At 34.6% G+C, this 20,620-nt stretch overlaps 1 protein-coding gene across 26 annotated transcripts in view; it reads left to right on the plus strand.

Moving 5' to 3' along the window:
• The window catches only part of CCDC91 (coiled-coil domain containing 91), a 387,168-nt gene that overhangs the window by 163,160 nt on the left and 203,388 nt on the right, over window positions 1-20,620 (plus strand). For all 26 annotated transcript variants that reach the window (XR_006709146.1, XR_006709147.1, XR_006709148.1 and 23 more), the window contains one exon: window positions 19,078-19,155. Coding sequence is in view for 23 of the 26 variants with exons in the window: in XM_045465034.1 (XP_045320990.1) it covers window positions 19,078-19,155 (78 nt within the window). In the remaining 3 variants the exon portion in view is untranslated. The remainder of the gene's footprint in view (window positions 1-19,077; window positions 19,156-20,620) is intronic.

Consider the following 20,620-nt stretch of genomic DNA (forward strand, 5'->3'; position numbering starts at 1 on the left):
GATCAGGACCTGTGTTGGTCTCTGTGTTGAGTGTGGATCCTCCTTAAGATTCTCTGTCTCTTTGTCTCTCTCTCTCTGTCTGTCTCTCTTTCTCCCTTGCTCTGCCCATCTCCCCTCTCTGAAATGAACAAACACAAAAGCTAGAAATGAATAGGCTTAGGAAGGCATGCTGAAAGCTAAGATAGGCTGGAAGCTAGGCTTATTGCACCAAATAGTTAGCCAAGTTGTGAACGCGAAGGAAAGTTCTTGAAAGAAATTAAAAGCGCTACTGTTGTAAACCCATGAATGATATGAGTAATAAAACATCCTTATTGCTGATAGGGAGAAAGTTTTAATAGTCTGGATAAATGATCAAATCAGCTACAATATTCCCTAAACTGAACCTACTCCAGAGCAAGGCCCTAACTCTTCATTTCCATGAAGGCTGAGAGAGGTGAGGAAGCTAGGGAAGAAAAGTTGGAAGCTAGCAGAGTTTGGTTTATGAGGTTTAGGAAGGAGGCCATCTCCATAACCTCAAAATGTAAGGTGAAGTAGCAAGTGCTGATGTAGATGCTGTAGCAAGTTATCCAGAAGGTCTAGCTAAGATAATTAATGAGACTAAACAACAGATTTTCATTGTGGATGAAACAACCTTCTTTTGGAGGAGGATGCCATCTGGGACTTTCATAGCTAGAGAGAAGTCTGTGCTGTCTTCACATCTTCAAAGGACAGGCTGACTCTCCTATTAGGGGTTAATGCGCCTGGTGACTTAAAGTTGAAGCCAGTGCTCATTCACCATTCCAAAAGTTCTAGGACCCTTAAGAGTTCGTTAAATCTACTCTGCCGGTGCTCTATCAATGGAACAAAAAAGCCTCGATGACAGCACATTTGCTTATAACATGGTTTACTGAATATTTAGAGCCCACTGTTGAGACCTACTGCTCATAAAAGAAGATTCCTTTCAAAATATTACTGCTCATTGATTTCATACCTAGTCATCCAAGAGCTCTGATAGACGTGAACAATGAGATCCATGTTGTATTTATACCTGCCAACAACATCCGTTCTGCAGCCTGTGGATCAAGGAGTAATTTTGACTTTCAAGGCTTATTATTTAAGACATACATTGGGTAAGGCTACAGCTGCTATAGGTAGTGATTCTTCTGATGGATCTGGGCAAAGTTAATTGAAACCTGGAAATGATTCACCATTCTAGATGTCATTAACAATACTTGTGATTCATGGAAAGAGGTCAAAATATCAACATGAACAGGAGTTTGGGAGAATGGATTCTAACCCTCATGGATGACTTTGAGGAGTTCAAGACCTTGGTGGAGGAAATACTGTAGATGAGGTGGAAATAGCAAGAAAGCTAGAATTAGAAGTGGAGCCTGAAGATGTGACTGCATTTGTGCAATCTCGTGACAAAACTGTAACAGATGAGGAGTTACTTCTTATGGATGAGCACAGAACGTGGTTTTTTGAGATGGAATCTATGCCTGGTGAAATGCTGTGAAGATTATTGAAATGACAGAAAGGATTGAGAATAGTAAATCAACTTAGCTTGTAAAGGGTTTGAGAGGATTTGACTCTAATTCTGAAAGAAGTTCTGCTGTGGGTAAAATGTTCTCAAACAGCATCACATGCTACAGAGAAATCATTCATGAAAGGAAGAGTCAGTGTGGTAAACCTATCATTGTTGTCTTATTTTAAGAAATTGCCACAGCCACCTCAACCTTCAACCATCTCCCTGGCCATTCAAAAGCCATGAACATCAGGGCAAGACCCTCCACTAGCAAAAAGATTAGGGCTTGCTGAAATCTCAGATGTTGGTTAGCATTTTTAGCAATATATATTTTTTAAGTTCTATTTACTTTTGGAAGAGAGAGAGAGTGCACAAATGGGGGTGAGGAGGGGCAGAGAGAGAGAGGAGAGGGAGGAAATCCCAAGCAGGCTCTGCACTGTCAGCACAGAGCCCAATGAGGGGCTTAAACCCATGAACTATGAGATCATGACCTGATCCGAAGTTGGACGCTCAATTGACTGAGCTACGCAGGTGCCCAGCAAGAATTAATTAAGAATGTACATACACTTTTTTCAGATGAAATGCTATTGCACACTTAATAGACTACAGTATAGTGAAGACATAACTTTATCTGCACCGGACACCAAAAAATTAATTGACTCCCTTTATTGCAGTGTTCCCTTTGTTGTAGTGGTCTGGGACTAAACCAGACATATCTTTGAGCTGTGCCTGTATTCATTTCCTCCTATTTTTTTGTTTTAAAAGAGAAAAGGTATCATATGCTCTTTTACTTAAGAACGTATCTTAGATTATTTCATTTCAGTGTAATAAGTTTCTTAATAATCTATTGAGTAAAAAAACTTTTTTATTTGGTAAGTTCCCCATGGTAATAATTTAAGTGGTTTCTGACCTTTTATTTCAGTCCCCTTGTACAGGTAACCTTATGCATTTGGTAGACATTGTTACTTAATATGGAGAGTCTGGGTTTTATGGTTATTTATTCATTTACCTTATATAGTTATTGCAGAGTTTAAGATCTAACGCAGGTAATGCTTCCATCTTTAGGTCTTATTAAAATTATAAATATAGTTTAAAGAGTCATATAATTCTCAACACTTTATTATGAAAGAAACATTTCCAGGTGTTTTCCCTGCTCCTGCCATTTTTCTGCCCACCACCCCCAGTAGCAACCACTTTCTTTCTTTTTTTTTTAATGTTTATTTATTTTTGAGAGGGAGACAAAGTGTGAGCAGGGGAATGGCAGAGAGAGGAAGAGACACAGAATCCTAAGCAGGCTCCTGGCTCTGAGCTGTCAGCACAGAGCCCGACGTGTGGCTCAAACTTGTAAACCAAGAGATCATGACCTGGGCCAGAGTCAGACGCTCAACCAACTGAGCCACCCAGGTGCCCCGCAACTACTTTCAACATGTTAAATTAGTATTTTTGCCCATATATATATTTTTCTTTCTTTCTTTCTTTTTCTTTCTTTTCTTTGTTTTTTTTTTAGATTGAGAGAGAGAGAGTGAGCAAGCAGGGGAGGGGCAGAGGGAAAAGGAGAGAGAATCGTAAGCAGTCTCCACATGCAATGCAGAGCCCGATGCAGGGTTTGATCTCACGACTGTGAGATCATGATCTGAGCCAAAATCAAGAGTTGGATGCTTAACTGACTGAGCCACCCAGGTGCCCCTATGCCAGTATTTCCAAGTAGCACTTAAAATATATTGCTACTTTTGGATATTTTATTTGCTATGAATTCTTGTGTCCAATCTATACTTAGAGACTCTTTATTCTTTCACTATAGTTATATCATAAATTTTATCAGATCAGTATTTAGAATTTACATTATAATGGTTATGTAAATGTTATTGATACTTAAATCACATATTATACTTGCTTGTCTTTTCTTGATCAACCTTTTATTTATCTTCAAGGGAATATTATTTTTTGTGTATTCTTACTCATTATGATTTTTTTCATGCAATTGTTCTGTTAATTTTTATTGTTAACTCATATATATTTGATCTCAATTAATTAAATTTCTGGGCCCTACTTGAGAATTCTTTCACAGGTGTTTTATGCTTGTTTTTCTTGGGAGCAGGGAGTATCAGCTGGCCTGGCACTATCCTGGTACATTTTTCAGGGTCTCTATTGTACTGTAATTGTCTAATAACTAGTTATTTTTGTTTGGTGCCACCTTAGGACTTGCTATTCTGATTGAAAATCCTGTAATGGCCTTGTCCTTGAGACAACTTTGACTTTTTAGGAATGCTTCCTGTATAAAAATTGGGTTTCAGTTCACGCTTTTTAAAAACTATTTTGCTCTTTGGAAATTTCCTTACTTTCTGTAAACCAAGCAATATTGTAAATATTAAGCTGTGTGGATGATCTAGTTGTGTTTTTCCTGGAGGCCGTTTTAAGTTTGTATTAGTGCTGGAGATAAGTTCCTAGCCCACGTTTGTCCATTGTGGAGGAACTTGAGGCATCCCTTTAGTGTATAATGTTTGGATCTCGGAAGTTCCTTGTATGAACTTTGTTTGTATGAATGTTTGTTATTTGGATTACAATGTCTATTATCTCTTCTCTGTAACACCATTATTTGGGTCCTGGATCCACTGAATTGTCTTATTGTATCTGTTTCCCATTCCTTTATTTCTTCTCTCCTTTCTGGAGAAGAGAAACTTTCACTTTACTTTTCAATTCTTCTACTGATGTTTTCATACATACTATGTTTTGAATTCCCAAGAGTTTTGCTTGTTCTTTGAGTTTTTTTTTTTTTATAGCATTTGGTACTTGTTTTATGGATGTTATATCTTTTATTTATTTGAAGTTGTTGATGTTACTATTTTTTTATTCTTACATAATGTTTCTTTCAAGATGCTTTTTTTTCCCTTTTTTGTTACTGTTACTGTGTTCTGGCTTTAAAAGAATTTTTTTTAATGTTTTTATTTATTTTTGAGACAGAGAGAGAGCATGAACGGGGGAGGGGCAGAGAGAAGGGGAGACACACAATCCAAGACACAGAATCCGAGCTGTCAGCACAGAGCATGATGCGGAGCTTGAACTCACGGACTGTGAGATCATGACCTGAGCCGAAGTCGGACGCTCAATTGACTGAGCCCCAGGTGCCCCAGCTGTGTTCTGGCTTTTTTTTTTTTTTTTTAAAGTTTATTTATTTTTGAGAGAGAGAGAGAGAGTAGGGGAGGGGTAGAGAGAGAATCCTAACCAAGGTCCCTGCTGTCAGCTTGGAGCCCAATGCGGGACTCGAACCCACGAACCATGAGTTCTCGACTGGAGCCGAAATGAAGAGTCGGACGCTTAACTGACTGAGCCACCTAAGTGGCCCATTAGAGGCTTTCTTTAAATGACGGATCCATAGCTCACTCTCTGTCTCTTTCCCTTTTTTTTTTTTAAGTTTATTTATTTATTTTGAGAGAGAGCATGCATGCATGCATGTGAGTGGAAGAAGGGCAGAGAGAGAGGGAGGGAGAGAATCCCAAACAGGCTCTGTGCTGAGAGCACAGCCTGACACAGGCTCAGTCTCATGAACTGTGCGATCGTGACCTGAGCCCAAACCAAGAGTCGGACCTTAACTGACTGAGCCACCCAGCCATCCCCATAACTATCTCGTTTAAATAGTGGGGCACAGAAGATTGACTGGAAGTTCTGTGTTAGTGAATGGGCTTGTTATAGAGGAGGCTTCACTGTAGGGTTTTCTGACAAGGTTGTTGATTGTCACTTTTCCATTGTCAGTGTTTTTAAGCAGGGCTGGCTTCATGAGCATGCAACTTGTGCAGTTGCAGAGCGCCCTGTGATTTCAGAGGTACCATGCTTGGTTTACTGATGTACTGTTGCCATCTTGAAATTCTTAATTTTTAAGTAAGGGCTCCACATTTATGTTTCATACTGCAGCCCACAAATTATGCACTGGTCCTATCTTTGTTTCTAGATTGTATTACATTTTGAATAGAAGGCCTGTTTAGTCTCCTACCTGCTGAGGATAATCCAACTACACAGGGAAAGATTTCTGGGGTTTACTACTTGATATAAACTTTCAGTAATTCTCCTGTTTTCAGTGGTGGTCTTGCCTTCATCTGTTCCTGGTATTCCCGTGTTGCCCTCTCCAGAGAATTGTCCTTTATTCTTCTACTGTAATTGTGTAGGAGTAGTCTCAGTCCAGGCTTGCTGTATTTCTGCTGGTACAACATTCTTAAAAACCTCATGCATCTTCTGTGGAAGTTGAGGGGATTCATGCCTTAGACAGATGGGTTCTTCACAGATCTTTCTACATAATGCTATTTATTTTTCTGGCAGATGTTTGATTGGGTTCATGACTCACATAAGTAGTTTCTTGAGCAAACACTGTCTGATCAAACCTTTGACCTTCTCTCAGAGCCATTTATTGATATGAATTTCCTAATTCTAGCATAATTTGCTATTTGGATAGACTGAGAACCTCCCAAATGATCAAGTGTTGGTTTCTTTTTGCTCAACATATCCTTTCTCTATTTATCTCTTTCTTCTTGCATTTTACCATATGCAGCAAGGAGAAAACAGACTACTATACCTTCAATACTTTGCTTAGAAATCTCAGCTAAATATGGAAGTTTTACTTTCCACCCAATAGTAGAACACAATTCAGCCAGGTTTTCTATCACTCTGTGTAACAAAGATCACCTGTCACCTAGTTTCCAATAACATGTATCTCATTTTCTTCTGAGACCTCACAGAAGCATCCTTAACATTCACATTTCTACCAAGATTCTGTTCATGATGATATATCATTTTTCTAACTTGATAGCTTTTGCTAATTTACTCTTCATTTCCTTCTGAGCCCTTACCAGAATTGCCCTTAACATCCATATGTCTACCAGCCACCTCTTGAAAGCACATGAGGTGTTTTCTTGTCTAGCACCACAGGATTCTTCCAGCCTCTGTCTACTACCCAATTCTCAAGCTACTTCCCCATTTTTAGGTGTTTGTGTAGCACCCCTATTCTTGGCACCAAAATCTGAATTACTTTCCTGAAACTGATATACTAGAGTTCCATCAACTTAGTGGCTGGAAACAGCAGAAATTTATTCTCTCACAGCTGTGGAGGTCCTAAGTCTAAAATCAACATGTTGTCAGGGCTCTTCTCCCTCCACAGGTTCTGGGTGAGAATCTTTCCATGCCTCTTCCTGTGTCTGCTGGCTTGTGGCAGCATAACTCCCATTTCTGCCTTATCTTCACATGGCTTTCCCCTTTGTATCACTGTGCCTCAACTCTCACTCTCCTTTCTCTTAGAAGGAAACTAAACAGTACTTAGGGCCCACTCTAAAATCTGAGGTGATCTGATCTTATGATGCTTAATTGTATCTTAGTGAAAACCCTATTTCCAAATTTTATTACATTCACAGATATCAGGGATTAGGGCCTATCTTCCACCTATGATAAGCACTGAAAGTGAATTTCAGTGTATTTAAAATTGTGAAAGTATATTATAATATTGTGGACAGAAACACTCACGATATAAAAACAAATGACCAAAACATATAGTGATTTTTCTTGTTAAGCCATTTTTCTTCTCTTGAGCAAGCTATTAAATATTTTAGAAGCTGTATTATTAGAAGGGCCCTTTCTATTACCAGAATTAAAATACAATCAAACTTTGGAGGGTAAGCTTAAAATGAAAAAAGTCATAAAAATTGGAAGGGTTTTAGAGAGGTTCACATCCTTATTGATTGTTATGTTGTTTGTAGATTTATTGTATGTATAAGGCATAAGTCTTTTCTTTAAACATTGGCTGGCGAAGGATTGTTCTTGGGTACTCTCAAAGTAGGGAGGATTTGTTGTAATCATCCTGGTACAAGTGGTGCAGCCCTTTTTATGATCACAAACTATGTGCTTGTCTGCTCTTTCCTTTCTCCTTGCCTTTCTCCTTCCTTTGTTCCCTCTTTTCCTTCATCTCTCTTCCCTCCTTTCCACTTCCTTCTTTTTTCCTCTGCTTGGCTTGAGTTAGTTTTGTTCATCTGCTTCTCAAAGCACTTTGTTTTTCAAAACTTTAACAAAGTTGATCATAAATAGTCATTTCTTTTAAATCTGGTGCAGAGTGGAGTTTATACCTTTCCTATTGGAGCGAATAATAAAGTGGCATTGAAGTAGCAGTTGGAATAGGACCAGGCCAATCAACAAGTTAGCCAGGAATTTAGCCAGAGTTATGCAAGAGGCGATTGTTCTCAGGCTGTGCAGAATTTGACAATTCTTGAACAGATAGCCATTGGTAGAAGAGATGTGCTAATGGAGAAATGATAATGGCAACAATAATGGCACTGTTGTAAACGTATCATCCTCTTTTATGAATTTGACTGGTAATTGTTTTCATCTCCAGAGTGATGAATTAGGTGTGACTCGCTTATGTATTCTTAATTTTCTAACTACTAATTCCTTTCCTTCAAGTTTTGGTTTAGACATGGACATAATATTGTTACATATGGTTTTGTAAGTTAGGGTATAGAAAATTCAATTACTTCTTTGCTAGTGTGAATAAATTGTGGGTTTCTTTGCATACCTTCATCATTGTATTTGTTTGGAAACTTCCATAAGGAGTTTTTGTTATCTTGTTTTTGATTGAGAGGATTTAGCAAAGCTGATAGTTTTGGAATCTGTTTGCTGATGAAATCCATACAGTGTGTTAAGGCAGCCATTAATGGGCTAGGTCCAGAGTTGAAAACTAATTCTTTGAAAAATTTTGGGAATCTTAAGCTAAAAGCACAGATATATTAACCTATGTGTTTCAGTACTGGGTATAGTTTACTATGGCGAAAGTGCTCTATTTCCATTTGTAATACTACTTTATACCTTTAAAGTGATTCTTACATGATTTTGTTACTTTTTTTCTCCTTTTTTATGTTTGGCTAAATATTTGAATTCGTCTGTGGATTGACTTGGTATCATTTTGAAGGATTTTGTTATAGGCTGTTATTTGTTACTCATTGTATAGAGGGACTAAGAAATGAAGTAGAATGAGGAGATAAGAGATGAAGCATTTGTTCATTGGGAAAGACTTCTTGTCGTATAATGCTGTGTCATGCCAGTGAAGCCTACTTTTTTAAAGAAATTAAGTAGGCCTGTTGTAATTGTCAACTATAGGGTCAGTGAGAGATGGAGAAATGGTGTTTTGTCATTTTTGTTATGTTTTGACAAAGTAGATGCATATGGGATTATCTGTTCTTATTTGTGCTTCTCTGACATTTATAGTTAGGCTACCTCGGTGTGTTGGATTCTATAGATTTTGGTGTGTTAGTTGTGGTTCTGACCATTTCTCAGTCAGAACCTTTTCAGTGCATTGGTTGGTTGTTATCCCATTATCTTTATTTTGATTTCTTGCCCTGCAAATTTCCTTTTGGAATATCTGGAAGTGTTTATAGCTGCCTTATCCAATATAGTTGATTAGTTGTTATGAAAGGGATGTAATCTTGTGGCTTCAGAGAAAGTGGTGAAGCCTATATTGGAAAACCTTTCTCAATCAGACATTATTAACTAATTACCTTGTGTAAATTATGTTCACTCTAATTATAGACTTGCTCTTGGCCAAAGAATTTAGAAGGTGAGAAGCAACTGCTTTCTAATAGGTGGAATATAATGGTTAATTGGTCTTTGAAGTTCCATTCCTTCCTTCCTGTTTCTTTCTTCTGTCTCTTCTTAAGTACTGTAGTAAGTCATTCCAAATACATCAATCAAATATTGGCTTTTAACCATCTGTGTGGCACAGGATCCTGTTACTGTGCATTTACTAGATGTGATTAATATGGGTTGTTATACTTGGTTTGTTAATGGCCAACAATAATATAATGTTAATTGAGAAAAGTTTATCAGTTTGTGCCATAAGCTTAGTTTTAAAAAATTTTTTGTATAAATCTTGATTCAAATGCCCAAAATGAGTTTGTCATCAGTATAAAAAAAAGGGCTAATACCCCATTTTTGTGTGTGAAGTACTTATATTTGTTAATTGTATAGTTCCTATTTATATATGTACTTATTCAGCAAATAATTTTTCAATACCTGTCATGTTCAGGCATATTAAGGGTAGTAGACTCATGTGTATTTAATAATTTTGCCAAGGGGCTACTATCTGGAGTGGTTATGGGTAGTACAGAATTGTTGGAATGTGCTTTTGATAATCTTTGAAAAGCAACTTACTTTACACCTTTCTTGTCAGACCAAAATTTCTGGTTGGCAGAATAATTTAATGAATAACTAAGTCAAGTTTTACCAAAGAGTAACCAGTTTGTGCCATACTTTAATCAGAATGCATGACTTATGGCATATGAGTCTGTGTATTATTGAGTTTTACATAGAAAAGAAATCTTTTGATAAAGAGTTGGGAATATACTCAAGTTAGTTCAGTCTTTGATGGGATATTTTTCAGTGAACTTTGAGCTATCAGCAGATCTCTTTCAGGCTTCACCCTGCCCTTACAGAACTAAGTGGCCTTGAACAAACTACTTGACCTGTCTAGGCTTCAGTTTCCTCATTTACAAAATGACTGCATTGGAATGGCTTACCTTTCAAGTCTCTTCTTATTTAAAAAGTCTATAATTTTATTTAAGGTGAAAGCATTTTCCTGAATCTTCCCTTTCTAGTGATGCTTTTGGGTTTGACATTTTGAAAGAAAGTTATCATTGTGGTTAAATTTGGTTTTGACTACTTTGAAGATAGGTTGTAAATTTTTGGCTCTATATTCTTGAAATAAAAATTTCAGGCCATGTAGGACTATCTGGTTATTCCTGTGTTTTCTTTTGGTAACTAGGCAGCCTTCTGTGTTACAATGTGGTTGTATGATTATGGTCAATAACTTTGAAGTAAGCAAAGGGAGGTCTATTGGTCTAGTTTTAGCATACTGTATCATAGAATAGCATGAAGAAAATTGGAAGGGTATTTTAGAAAATGATTGAATCCAACTCTGTCATTTAACGGATAAAGAAACATGCCCAAAAATATTTGTTAATTTATATGCTGAACTTGTATCAGGAAAAGAATGTTGATCATAATCTCATTCATTCACTTAACAGACATGTATGTTAGTCTATTAAGTAACCTCCTTTTCGAAGCCCAGGTTTTAAATACATTTTTAATATACTTATTATGATAGAAAATTATCTGTCTTTGATGAAGAATGAAACCTCTTTTTCACTTCCCAAATATATTTGGCCTTCAAGTCCTGTCCACTCCCTCTCTTCTTTCTACAGGGCATCATTTGGGATACATATATTCAATGGCAAGTAAAATTTCATCTTCCCGAATTGAACTTGGATTTCTTTCAGATATCCATGTGAAAACCTTAATACATAGTTGGATATATATATCTGGGGATCAGCCATGACAAGGTTGGAGATATAAATTAAGGAGTTGCACATAGATAATATTTAAGGTAATAAAATTAATTTAAGGTCAGTTAGAGGTTGAAGAAATTAAAGAGGAGATCTGATTCCCAGGGAACCTCTACATTTCAAAGTTATGGCAGTGAAAAGACAGAAGAAATAGATAGGAAGAGAACCATGTAAACAAAATATTCCAAGAAGGAAGGGGTGGAGTTGGCACGATGATGGCTGAAGCAGTGACTGCAGGATTTTTGAATCTTATCAGATTTTCTTGCAAAATTAGACTAAGATAGTTAAAGAAAAAAAAGTTTTAAGTACTGTATTCAACAACAAAACAAGTAGATGACACTTGTTTGAATGAATTCTAAAGCCTAAGCAATAGAGCTGAACTATTGACAACAATGAGACATATATGTCTATCACATCTGTGCTAGAGTAACAGAGCGGAATATAAAGAGGGTTTAGGATGGTCCCAAGTGCTTAGTGATCCAGACAGAAATTGCTGCCCCAGAAGAACCATTGCCAACAGAGTAGAGGACTTAGAAGACAGATCTGAGGATAGCACTTGAAACTGTAAGAGTGCTCTGAGCCCTCATTTCTCTTGGAACTAAATACCTGGTGAAAGCACCCTTCTTGAAGTACAGAGGTGCATGGTGAAGGGAAATGGTAAGGAGTAGCACAACACACTAAAGGAAGGAGAATGTTCAGGTACGGGTAGAGGAGGGGCTCAGAGAAAACAGATATCAGAAAGTACAGAAGTGGCTACCCTGATTATAAACACACACACACACACACACACACACACACACACACACCCCACACACACTTGTGCACTCATGCATGCACATTTTATTACCTTGTAATAACAGTAGAAGAGGAAGTCCTAGAATTATAAAGCTAGGGAGGTTGTTCACGTCCATTTCATTCCTTATTCAGGAACCTCTTCCTAAAAGTCAGTTGGAACATGGGTAAGAGAAAAGGACTGTGGTGAGACCGTGTACAAAGATAGAAGCATTTTGAAGAATAGCATAAATCAGAAGTAGAATGGTTCAGAAATGAGAAAAGATAACAGTTAAATAAGAAGAGATAACTGACAAACACAAGAAGAGAAGTAAAATTTAAAAAAAAACTCACAAAATGAGGACTAAGCTTGAAAGAATAACAAAATGAGTGCAGTGCTGTAGGAAGAAAGAAAAATAAAAGATGGCACAAAGAAAAAAGAAATATCAAATAAATGAAGAAAGGATTTGAGAGAAAGGAATAATTATAAGAAATAAGCAAAACGGACCCAGTATGTGTATAACTGCAGTTCCTGAAGGAGAAAAACTGAAGAAGTGAAACAAGTATATGAAGAAACAAAAGTAATCAAACTTTCAGGAAATAAAAGAAGACTAGCACCTTAGATTTTGAAAGTATACATGCATATCTGGAGAATAGACCCAGACAGTCGATTGTGAGAAATATTCTAGTGACTTCAAAGAAAGTAACTTTCAAAAGAACATTTCAGATATTTAATTATAATCACTTCTGCTTTTTATAATTTTGCCCAGGACAGTTCATATTTATGCTTATTATTCTTATATTATTATTAATACTAACCCCTGTGCTCTCAAAAGTCACCCAGTTTGGAAAATAACTTTTAGGCAACCAAAATGTAAGATAAAGGAAATTGCATCCATCTGAGACTTTTAAAAAGCAAATTTCATGCCAAAAAATAATATAACACAATTAAAATACTCAAGGGAAGAAGATGTGAGTTTAGGATTTATGTACAGCTAACTAATGTTCAGTTTTAAAAGATGCAAATGGTTCTCAACATTCAAAAACTTAAAGAATGTTATTCTAATGGTCTTTTTATAAGGAATCTTCCTGACACTTCAATGTATTCCAAAAAATAAAATAATAAAACCAGCATTCTCTGATAAAAATGAAACAAAATTATAAATGAATACAAAATCAAAGAAATGAAACACCACCCAGCTTAGAAATTGAAATGACATAAACATACTATTTTTTTCTTTCATCAATTTTTTAATTAACATAAAATTCACATTATATAATATTCATCATTTAAGTCATTTTAAAATATGTAATTCAGTGGTTTTTAGTATATTCACAATATTGTTAAACAGTCACTAATATCTACTGCCAGACATTTTTATCACCTCAAGAAGAAACCCCTTATGCAGTTACCCCTCATTCCCCCTCCTGCAGCACCCAGCAACTGCTAATCTACTTTCTGTCTCTGGGTTTGCCCATTTTAGACATTTCATATAAAATGGAATCATGCAATATATGGCTTTTTGTGTTTGAGTATTTCCATTTAGCATAATGTTTTAGGTTTATAACAAGGTTTAGCCATGTTTAGGTTTATAACAAGGTTTAGCCATGTTATAGCAAGTATGAGTACTTCATTCCACTTGTGGGTGAATAATATTCTATTGCATGGATAATTCTGCAGTTTATCCGCCCATTGGTGTCATTTGCATTGTTTCTGCCTTTTGGCTATTATTAATTACGTCATGATGAACGTTTGTGTACAAGTTTTTGTGCGAATGTATGTTTTCACTGCCCTTGGGTGTATAACTAGGGGTGAAATTTCTGGGATATTTGGTAACCCTGTATTTAATTTTTTGAGGAACTGCTATACTCTTTTGCATAATGGATGCACCATTTTGCATTTTCACCAGCAACGTGTGACTGTTTCAGTTTCTTCGCTTCCTTGCTGACACTTTCTTTATTTTGTGTTACAGCTATCCTAGTGGATGTGAATGGTTTTAACTTGAATTTCCATAATAGCTAATGATGTTGGGTATTTGTGTCTTTGGAGAAATGTCTATTTAGTTTTTTACCCATTTTAAAATTTGTCTATCTTTTTGTTGCTGAGTTATGAGACTTGTTTTTATATATTCTGGATATTAGAACTTTATCAAATATATTATTTGCAAATATGGAGCGGGTTGCCTTTTTGCCTTCTTATTAGTGTCCTTTGATTCACAAAAGCTTTAAATTTTGATGAAATCTAATTGATGTGTTTTTTTTCTTATTTGCTTGTGCTCATGGTGACTTATTTTCAGAAACCATTGCCTAATCCAAGATTACAAAGATATGCACCTATTTTTCCTTCAAGAGTTTGTTTTAGCTCTTATATTCAGGGATATATCCATTTTTAGTTAATTTTTATATATCATTGAAGTGGGGTTCCAGATTTATTACTTTTTGTGTGGATTCAATTGTCCCACAATCATCTGTTGATAAGATTATTTCTTTGCTATTGAATTGCCCTTGTTACTTTGTAAAAATTAGTTGATTATAGACATATACACTTATTTTGGATCTTTCATTTCTATTTTCCATTGAACTAAATCCCTGTCCTTATACTAGTACCACACTGTTTGGTTACTGAAGCTTTGTGCTGAGGTTTGAAATGGAAAACACAAACCCTCCAACTTTGCTCATCTTTTCGAAATTGTTTTAGCTATTCATTATCCCTTGCAATTCTATGTGAATTTTAGGATCAGCTTGTCTGTTTCTGTAAAATAAAGCCACTAGAATTTTGGTAGGGATTGTACTGAATCTATAGATAAATTTGGAGATTAGTCACAACACATTATGTCTTCCATTCCAGTAACACAGGATATCTTTCCACTTACTAAGTTTCTACAATTTTTTTTGTAGTTTTTAATGTAAAAGTTTTGTATTTCTTTGGTAAAATTTATTCCTAGGTACTTTTTCCATGATATTGTAAATAGAATTTTTTTCTTGATTTCATGTTTGGAATTGCAAATGTGTAGAAATACACATGATTTTTGTGTTGACCTTTTATCTTATAACTTTGCTGAACCTGTTTTTTAAGCCTAATAGTTATTGTTTATTGGATCTAATAATTCTGTAGTTTCTAGTATATATAAAAACATGTCTTCTGAAAATAGGAATGGTTGCATTTCTTCATCTAGTCTAGTATTTTCTTAGAATACCTTTTATTTATATTTTATTTATTTTTCTTGCCTAATGCCTTGTACAGTGTAAAATAGAAGTGTTAGGAGTGGACATCCTTATCTTGTTTCTGATGTTAAGGGAAAGGCTTTTAGTCTCTTGCCAATAGTAAGATGTTAGCACAGATGCCTCTTACCAGATAGGTTGAGGATGTTGCTTCCTATTTTTAGTTTGTTCACTATTTTTATCAAGAAAACATGTTTGATCTTGTGACTTTTTTTTTGCATACTGAGATGGTCATGTGGGTTTTTTTTCCTTTTTTTAATATGGTATATTAAATGGATTGCTTTTTGTATGTTGAACCACCTTGGCATTCATGAGATAAATTCCACATGGTCCTTCGTGCATAATCCTTTTAAAATGCTGTTGGATTCTGTTTGCTGCTATTTTATTGAAGAGTTTTACATCTATATTTATAAGGCACATTGTTTTGTACTTTTCTTGTATTGTCTTTATCTGGCTTTGGATTAATCTAACACTGTTACTCAATCTTTTATGTTATCAGACTGAAGATAACTATTATATTTTTCATCATCTTTTTATTCTCAAAGTCAGCAGTCTGGCACTTAGTAATTGTATAAATTAAATATGATGCTTACTGAGAAAATTTGGTATGAAACAATGGCATCTGGGAAAATTTTAGGTCATCAGTAACTGTATATTCATAGTACTTGGGAGAATCTACATTTTCTACTTTGATTTATGATGAATATTACTGAATATCTCCATATCATTTAAAAATTATGAAGTACATATTGAATATAATAGTCAAAATTTTAGTTCTGATATGTAAAATGATTATTGAAACCCATTATGTCAGTAATGAGAATTTTCAGCATAATCCAGATAATTCCTTCTCTCTAGAAGATACAGCCATGGATAAAATGTTTATTGTGATTTAAAATGTAATGTCATAGAACATTTGGTTACTTATGTCTCTTAAGAAAATACCTTTTATATGAATTGCTCAGTACATTGTACTCTGTGCTTTTTTTAAGCACATCAGTACTTTTTTAAATTAATGATTTGTGTCATTATTCAGGACTATAGTTATTGAATTATCAAACCTGATAATTGAAATGGTTCATATTCATCTTTAATTTGTAATTAACTAGGTGAAAGTAGAATACCTTCTCAGTTTTACTTAGTGGATCTAGGGTAATTTGCTTTGCTCAGACCAATTAACTCTAAGGCTTTTGACTTTTTTGGTTCCCAGTTTTCTGAATTTTAAACTGAAGAGATTAGTTAGTAATAGGTATTGTCAAGAGAGAAAAAAAGTAAATTTTTATTTTATTAGTTAAGTTTGGAAAATGCCGGTTTTGGTAAAGTTCAACATAATTCCTTCTCGGTTTGTCCGAAGTTTAATATGTTAATATATGCTGTTCATGTCCATAGTTTGACATAGTTGCCTATTTTGTATGAGCTTCTCCTAAATCCTTGGCCTGAAGGTGGAACATAAGCATCCCAAGAATTGCCTGAGATGATCCACTATGATATGGAAAGAAGATGTCAGAATACCTATTACTATTTACATTTTTTTAATCTTGAAAAGAGAAAAATCTGTGTTAATATTTAGCACATGGATTGATGCTTTTTGTCCTCCCTAAGTCCTTGTATGAAACAGTCACATATTATTTGTGCGATATCCTGACATTAATCGGAGATCCAAAGTGATGAGTTGGTAGTGATACTCTTATTTATTTGCTTGTTTTTAGTGTAAATAGTGTATCACTTGCTTAACCAAGTAACTGGACTATTATTAGTGTTTAGTAAAACAACTCTCATAGAGATGGAAAAATGACTTCAGAAAGATTGCTGAGCCATAGATTGATAATCGTAGCAACAAAAGTCTGTATTTATAACAAGTGCCTCTGGTGATTCTTTGTGTTTAGGCAGTTTTGGGAAATAGTGATTTAGTCACACTGAGGTATATAAAGGGATGTACCAGAAAGGGGGATTAGATGTTAATAATGAAATAGAACCTGTTAAATCAGTAAGGTATAATACATGAGGGGAGATGATGAATGAGCAAGTGGCAGCAGTAAATGGACAAAAATTATTGGCATTATCTTTCATTCTAAATATAGTTGAAGTTTAATTTTCTCTCAGAGTCCATCAGGGTGATGATGCAGTCATTCAGGGTTACAAGCTGGAAGAGGCTGTGCCATCTGCAGAACCTGGCTTTCATTGTCATCTTGGGCATTCACATCCAGCAGCAAGTAGGGGAAGAAAGGCAATGTGTGGAAGACTGTGTGGGAGGTTTTTGTGATTCAAACCTGAAATTCTGTATGTCACTTCTCCCAACCTGATATTCTTAAAATAAATCCCACTTGGTTGACATGTGTTATTCTAGTAATATATTGCTAGACTCAATTAGCTTATACTTTGTTTAGAATTTTAATCTTTGTTTAGAATTTCTGTATTCATAAAAGAATGGTTCATAATTTTATTTTCTTTTAAATATTTTTGCAGAGTTTAGTATAAGGGATATACTGTCCTAATAAAATATGTGGGGAAGTATTGCTTCATTTCCTATTCTCTGGAAGAGTTCGTGTTTGTGTAAGATTTGTTACTTCTTTCTTTTTAATTTTTTTTACTAAAAAAATTATTTAATGTTTATTTATTTTTGCAAGAGAGAGAGACAGAGCACGAGCAGGGGAGGGTCAGAGAGAGGAAGACCCAAAATCCAAAGTAGGCTTCAGACTCTGAGCTAGCAGCACAGAGTCCGATGCGGGGCTGGAACCCATGAGTCACGACATATGACCTGAGCCAAAATCGGACTCAACCGACTGAGCCACCAGGCGCCCCTGTTACTTCTTTCTTAAATGTTTATTAAAATCACCTGTTAAGTAATCTCGGCTTAGAAATTCTTGGTCAGAAGTTTTTTGTTTGTTTTTTTACATTAATGAAACATCAGTTTCTCTTAGGTATATAGGACTATTCAGATTTTTTATTTCATCTTTTTAAAAATTTTGATAAGTTGTGCTTTTTCCTAGGAGATTTTAAATTTTATCTAAAATTTAATTTTTTGAAATATTGTATAGTATCTTAATGTTTTTTAAAAGAAGTATATGTAGGTAAATGTAATATTCTAATTCATGTATGATGTTGGAAATTCACATTTTTTAATTTTTCTCAATTTTATTTTTATCATCATACTGCATTTCCCTTTTTTTCTTAATTTGGATTATTTTTTTAAAGATTCTCTTTTGTTACATGTCTATTTAATCTTTTTACGCTGTCCCATGTTGTTTTAAATGCTTTCATTTTTTGGTGTTTTTTTTTTTTTTTTTTTTTTTTTTTTTTTTTTTGTATTTTTTGTTTTGTTTTGTATTTTGTGTTTTCCATAGTTTTTTCCTCTCTTTTTATTGTAGTCTCTTCCCCCGCCCCATCTTTTAGGTCTATAATCCTCCTTTCTGCTGTGTTTCATTTACTGTTTACCTCATCTGTTGAGTTACTAATAGTGCATATTTCTCAGCTGTAAAATATCTATTTCATGAATTCCAGTTCTCTGTTGAAAATCTGTATCCTATCAATTTTCTTTATTTCTCCTCTACTTTCTTGAACATATGAATCATAGATGTTTTAAACTCTTTGATAGCTAATATATAAATCCTCCATGGGCCTATTCCTTTGGTCTTTGTGTTTTCTGTGTTTTTGGTCTCATCTGTTGTCATCTCTCTGATACTTTTGTATTGAAAGCTATTCAGAGTGTTTGAAAAATTAGAAAGTCTTTGTAGGATATTAACATTCTCCAAAGAGAGTTCATCCTTTCCTTTCCTAAGAAGGTAGAATGGGGAGGTGATCACCCTAATCCAGTGGTTCTCCAACTTTGTTATGTATTAAACTACTGGTATACATATATTACTGGAGAAGTAATAAAAAATATGTAGAAGCCCAAGCTCATTGAAGTAACACAGGCCTTCCTGTCTCTTGATTCAAGTCCAGAATTGCCAAATGTTCCAAGAGACAATGCCATTGCCTTATGTTTTCTCATTTCTGAGTATGGTTTTCCTCTCTCGGGTATTGTTTCGCCGTAAGTTTTCATTGTTTCAGTCCTCCCTAATACTTTTACACAGAAGTTTATTTTTTCTCTTTTTTAGCCAAAGCATTGATGTGCCACAAACCACTCAGTCATTCATGAATGCAAAAGTCAGTGGTTTTAGTTTATAAACGAAAGAACAAATCATGGTTTATTTTTTTGTTTTTGTTTTTCAGGACAAGCATAAACAAGAATTGGAAGACATGAGGAAAGCTGGTCATGAAGCTCTCAGCATTATTGTGGATGAATATAAGGTAGAGATTTGGGAGTCTGTTTTCTTTTTTAAACTTTAGCATACTTTCATAAAACATTTATACACATAGGCATATGCAAACATACACAAATTATAAAATTACAGTAGTCTTATTTTGGTATACGATTCCTTTCAATTGACTGATGTGTTAATTGAAAACATACTTAGTAGATTACAAAGGTAATGCTAGATGTTGCTCTGCATTTGAGAAGTTGTGGAATTTTTTAAGAATATAGAATCTGAAGCTGAAGAAATTCAAGAGCAAAATACTGTAGAATTAATTGCTAGATTAGATTTTTTCTTTGCTGTGGTTCTACCTCTTTTAGAAAAAAAAAGGCATGATATAAATCTGATAGATATTGTGGGTGAAGGGGATTAAGAAAAAAAATGTCGTGGGGCACCTGGGTGGAACAGTCAGTTAAGTATCCAACTCTTGATCTCAGCTCAGGTTATCATTTCATGGTTCATGAGATCAAGCCCCGTGTTGGGCTCTGCCTGACAGCATGGAAGCCTGCTTGGGATTCTCTCTCTCCCTTTCCCTGCCCCTCCCTGCTCTCTCTGTCTCTCAAATAAATAAATAAACTTTAAAAATATTGTTGTGAATATTGTTACAGAAATCGTGATAATGTCAGCATCAGGGACATATACAATATTACTCTCTGATTCTGGGTCTGCATAAGCTTATTCATTTAAAGCAAACTGAGGACTGGTATGTTGCAAACTTTCAAGATGACCTGAACTTTAAAGAGTTTGTGCATTAGTTGTGTCTGATGGATGTAAATTTGCCTCCTAGTTCACTTTGCGTCAAGAACTAATACTGTGAACCTAATTTTCTCTTATTGGTGTTGTAATAACTTATCAAAAAAAATCTTTTTCCCCCTAAATTTCATGTTGTGTCATGAGGAATGTGTTCTTGTTGAAATCAAATTCAAACAATTCTCCCCAGAGGTAACCACTGTTAGTGTTTGATGTGTATCTTTCTAAAGATTTTTCTCCATTTTTTCATAAGTATATATACTATACCATATATATATATATACATATATATATACACACATATATATATGTATATATATGTGTGTATATATATATACATATACAATATATGTACATATATATACATATATACTATACCATATATATATACATATATATGTATATATATACATATACATATATAGTATATATGTACATATATACACATATATAGTATATATGTACATATATATACATATATACATATACATATATAGTATATATGTACATATATATACATATATACATATACATATATAGTATATATGTACATATATATACATATATACATATATATACATACACATAAGTATATATACTGTATATAATATCATGTTATATAATTTTTTTTATTTGGTTTTACAGAAAATGTTATTCCACTCAGTCTCTTCTTTTGTTTCTGTGTTTATTCACCATGACTTGGAAATATT

This window comes from Leopardus geoffroyi, chromosome B4 (genome assembly GCF_018350155.1).
Source record: "Leopardus geoffroyi isolate Oge1 chromosome B4, O.geoffroyi_Oge1_pat1.0, whole genome shotgun sequence".
In the NCBI taxonomy this organism is placed as follows: Eukaryota; Metazoa; Chordata; class Mammalia; order Carnivora; family Felidae; genus Leopardus; species Leopardus geoffroyi.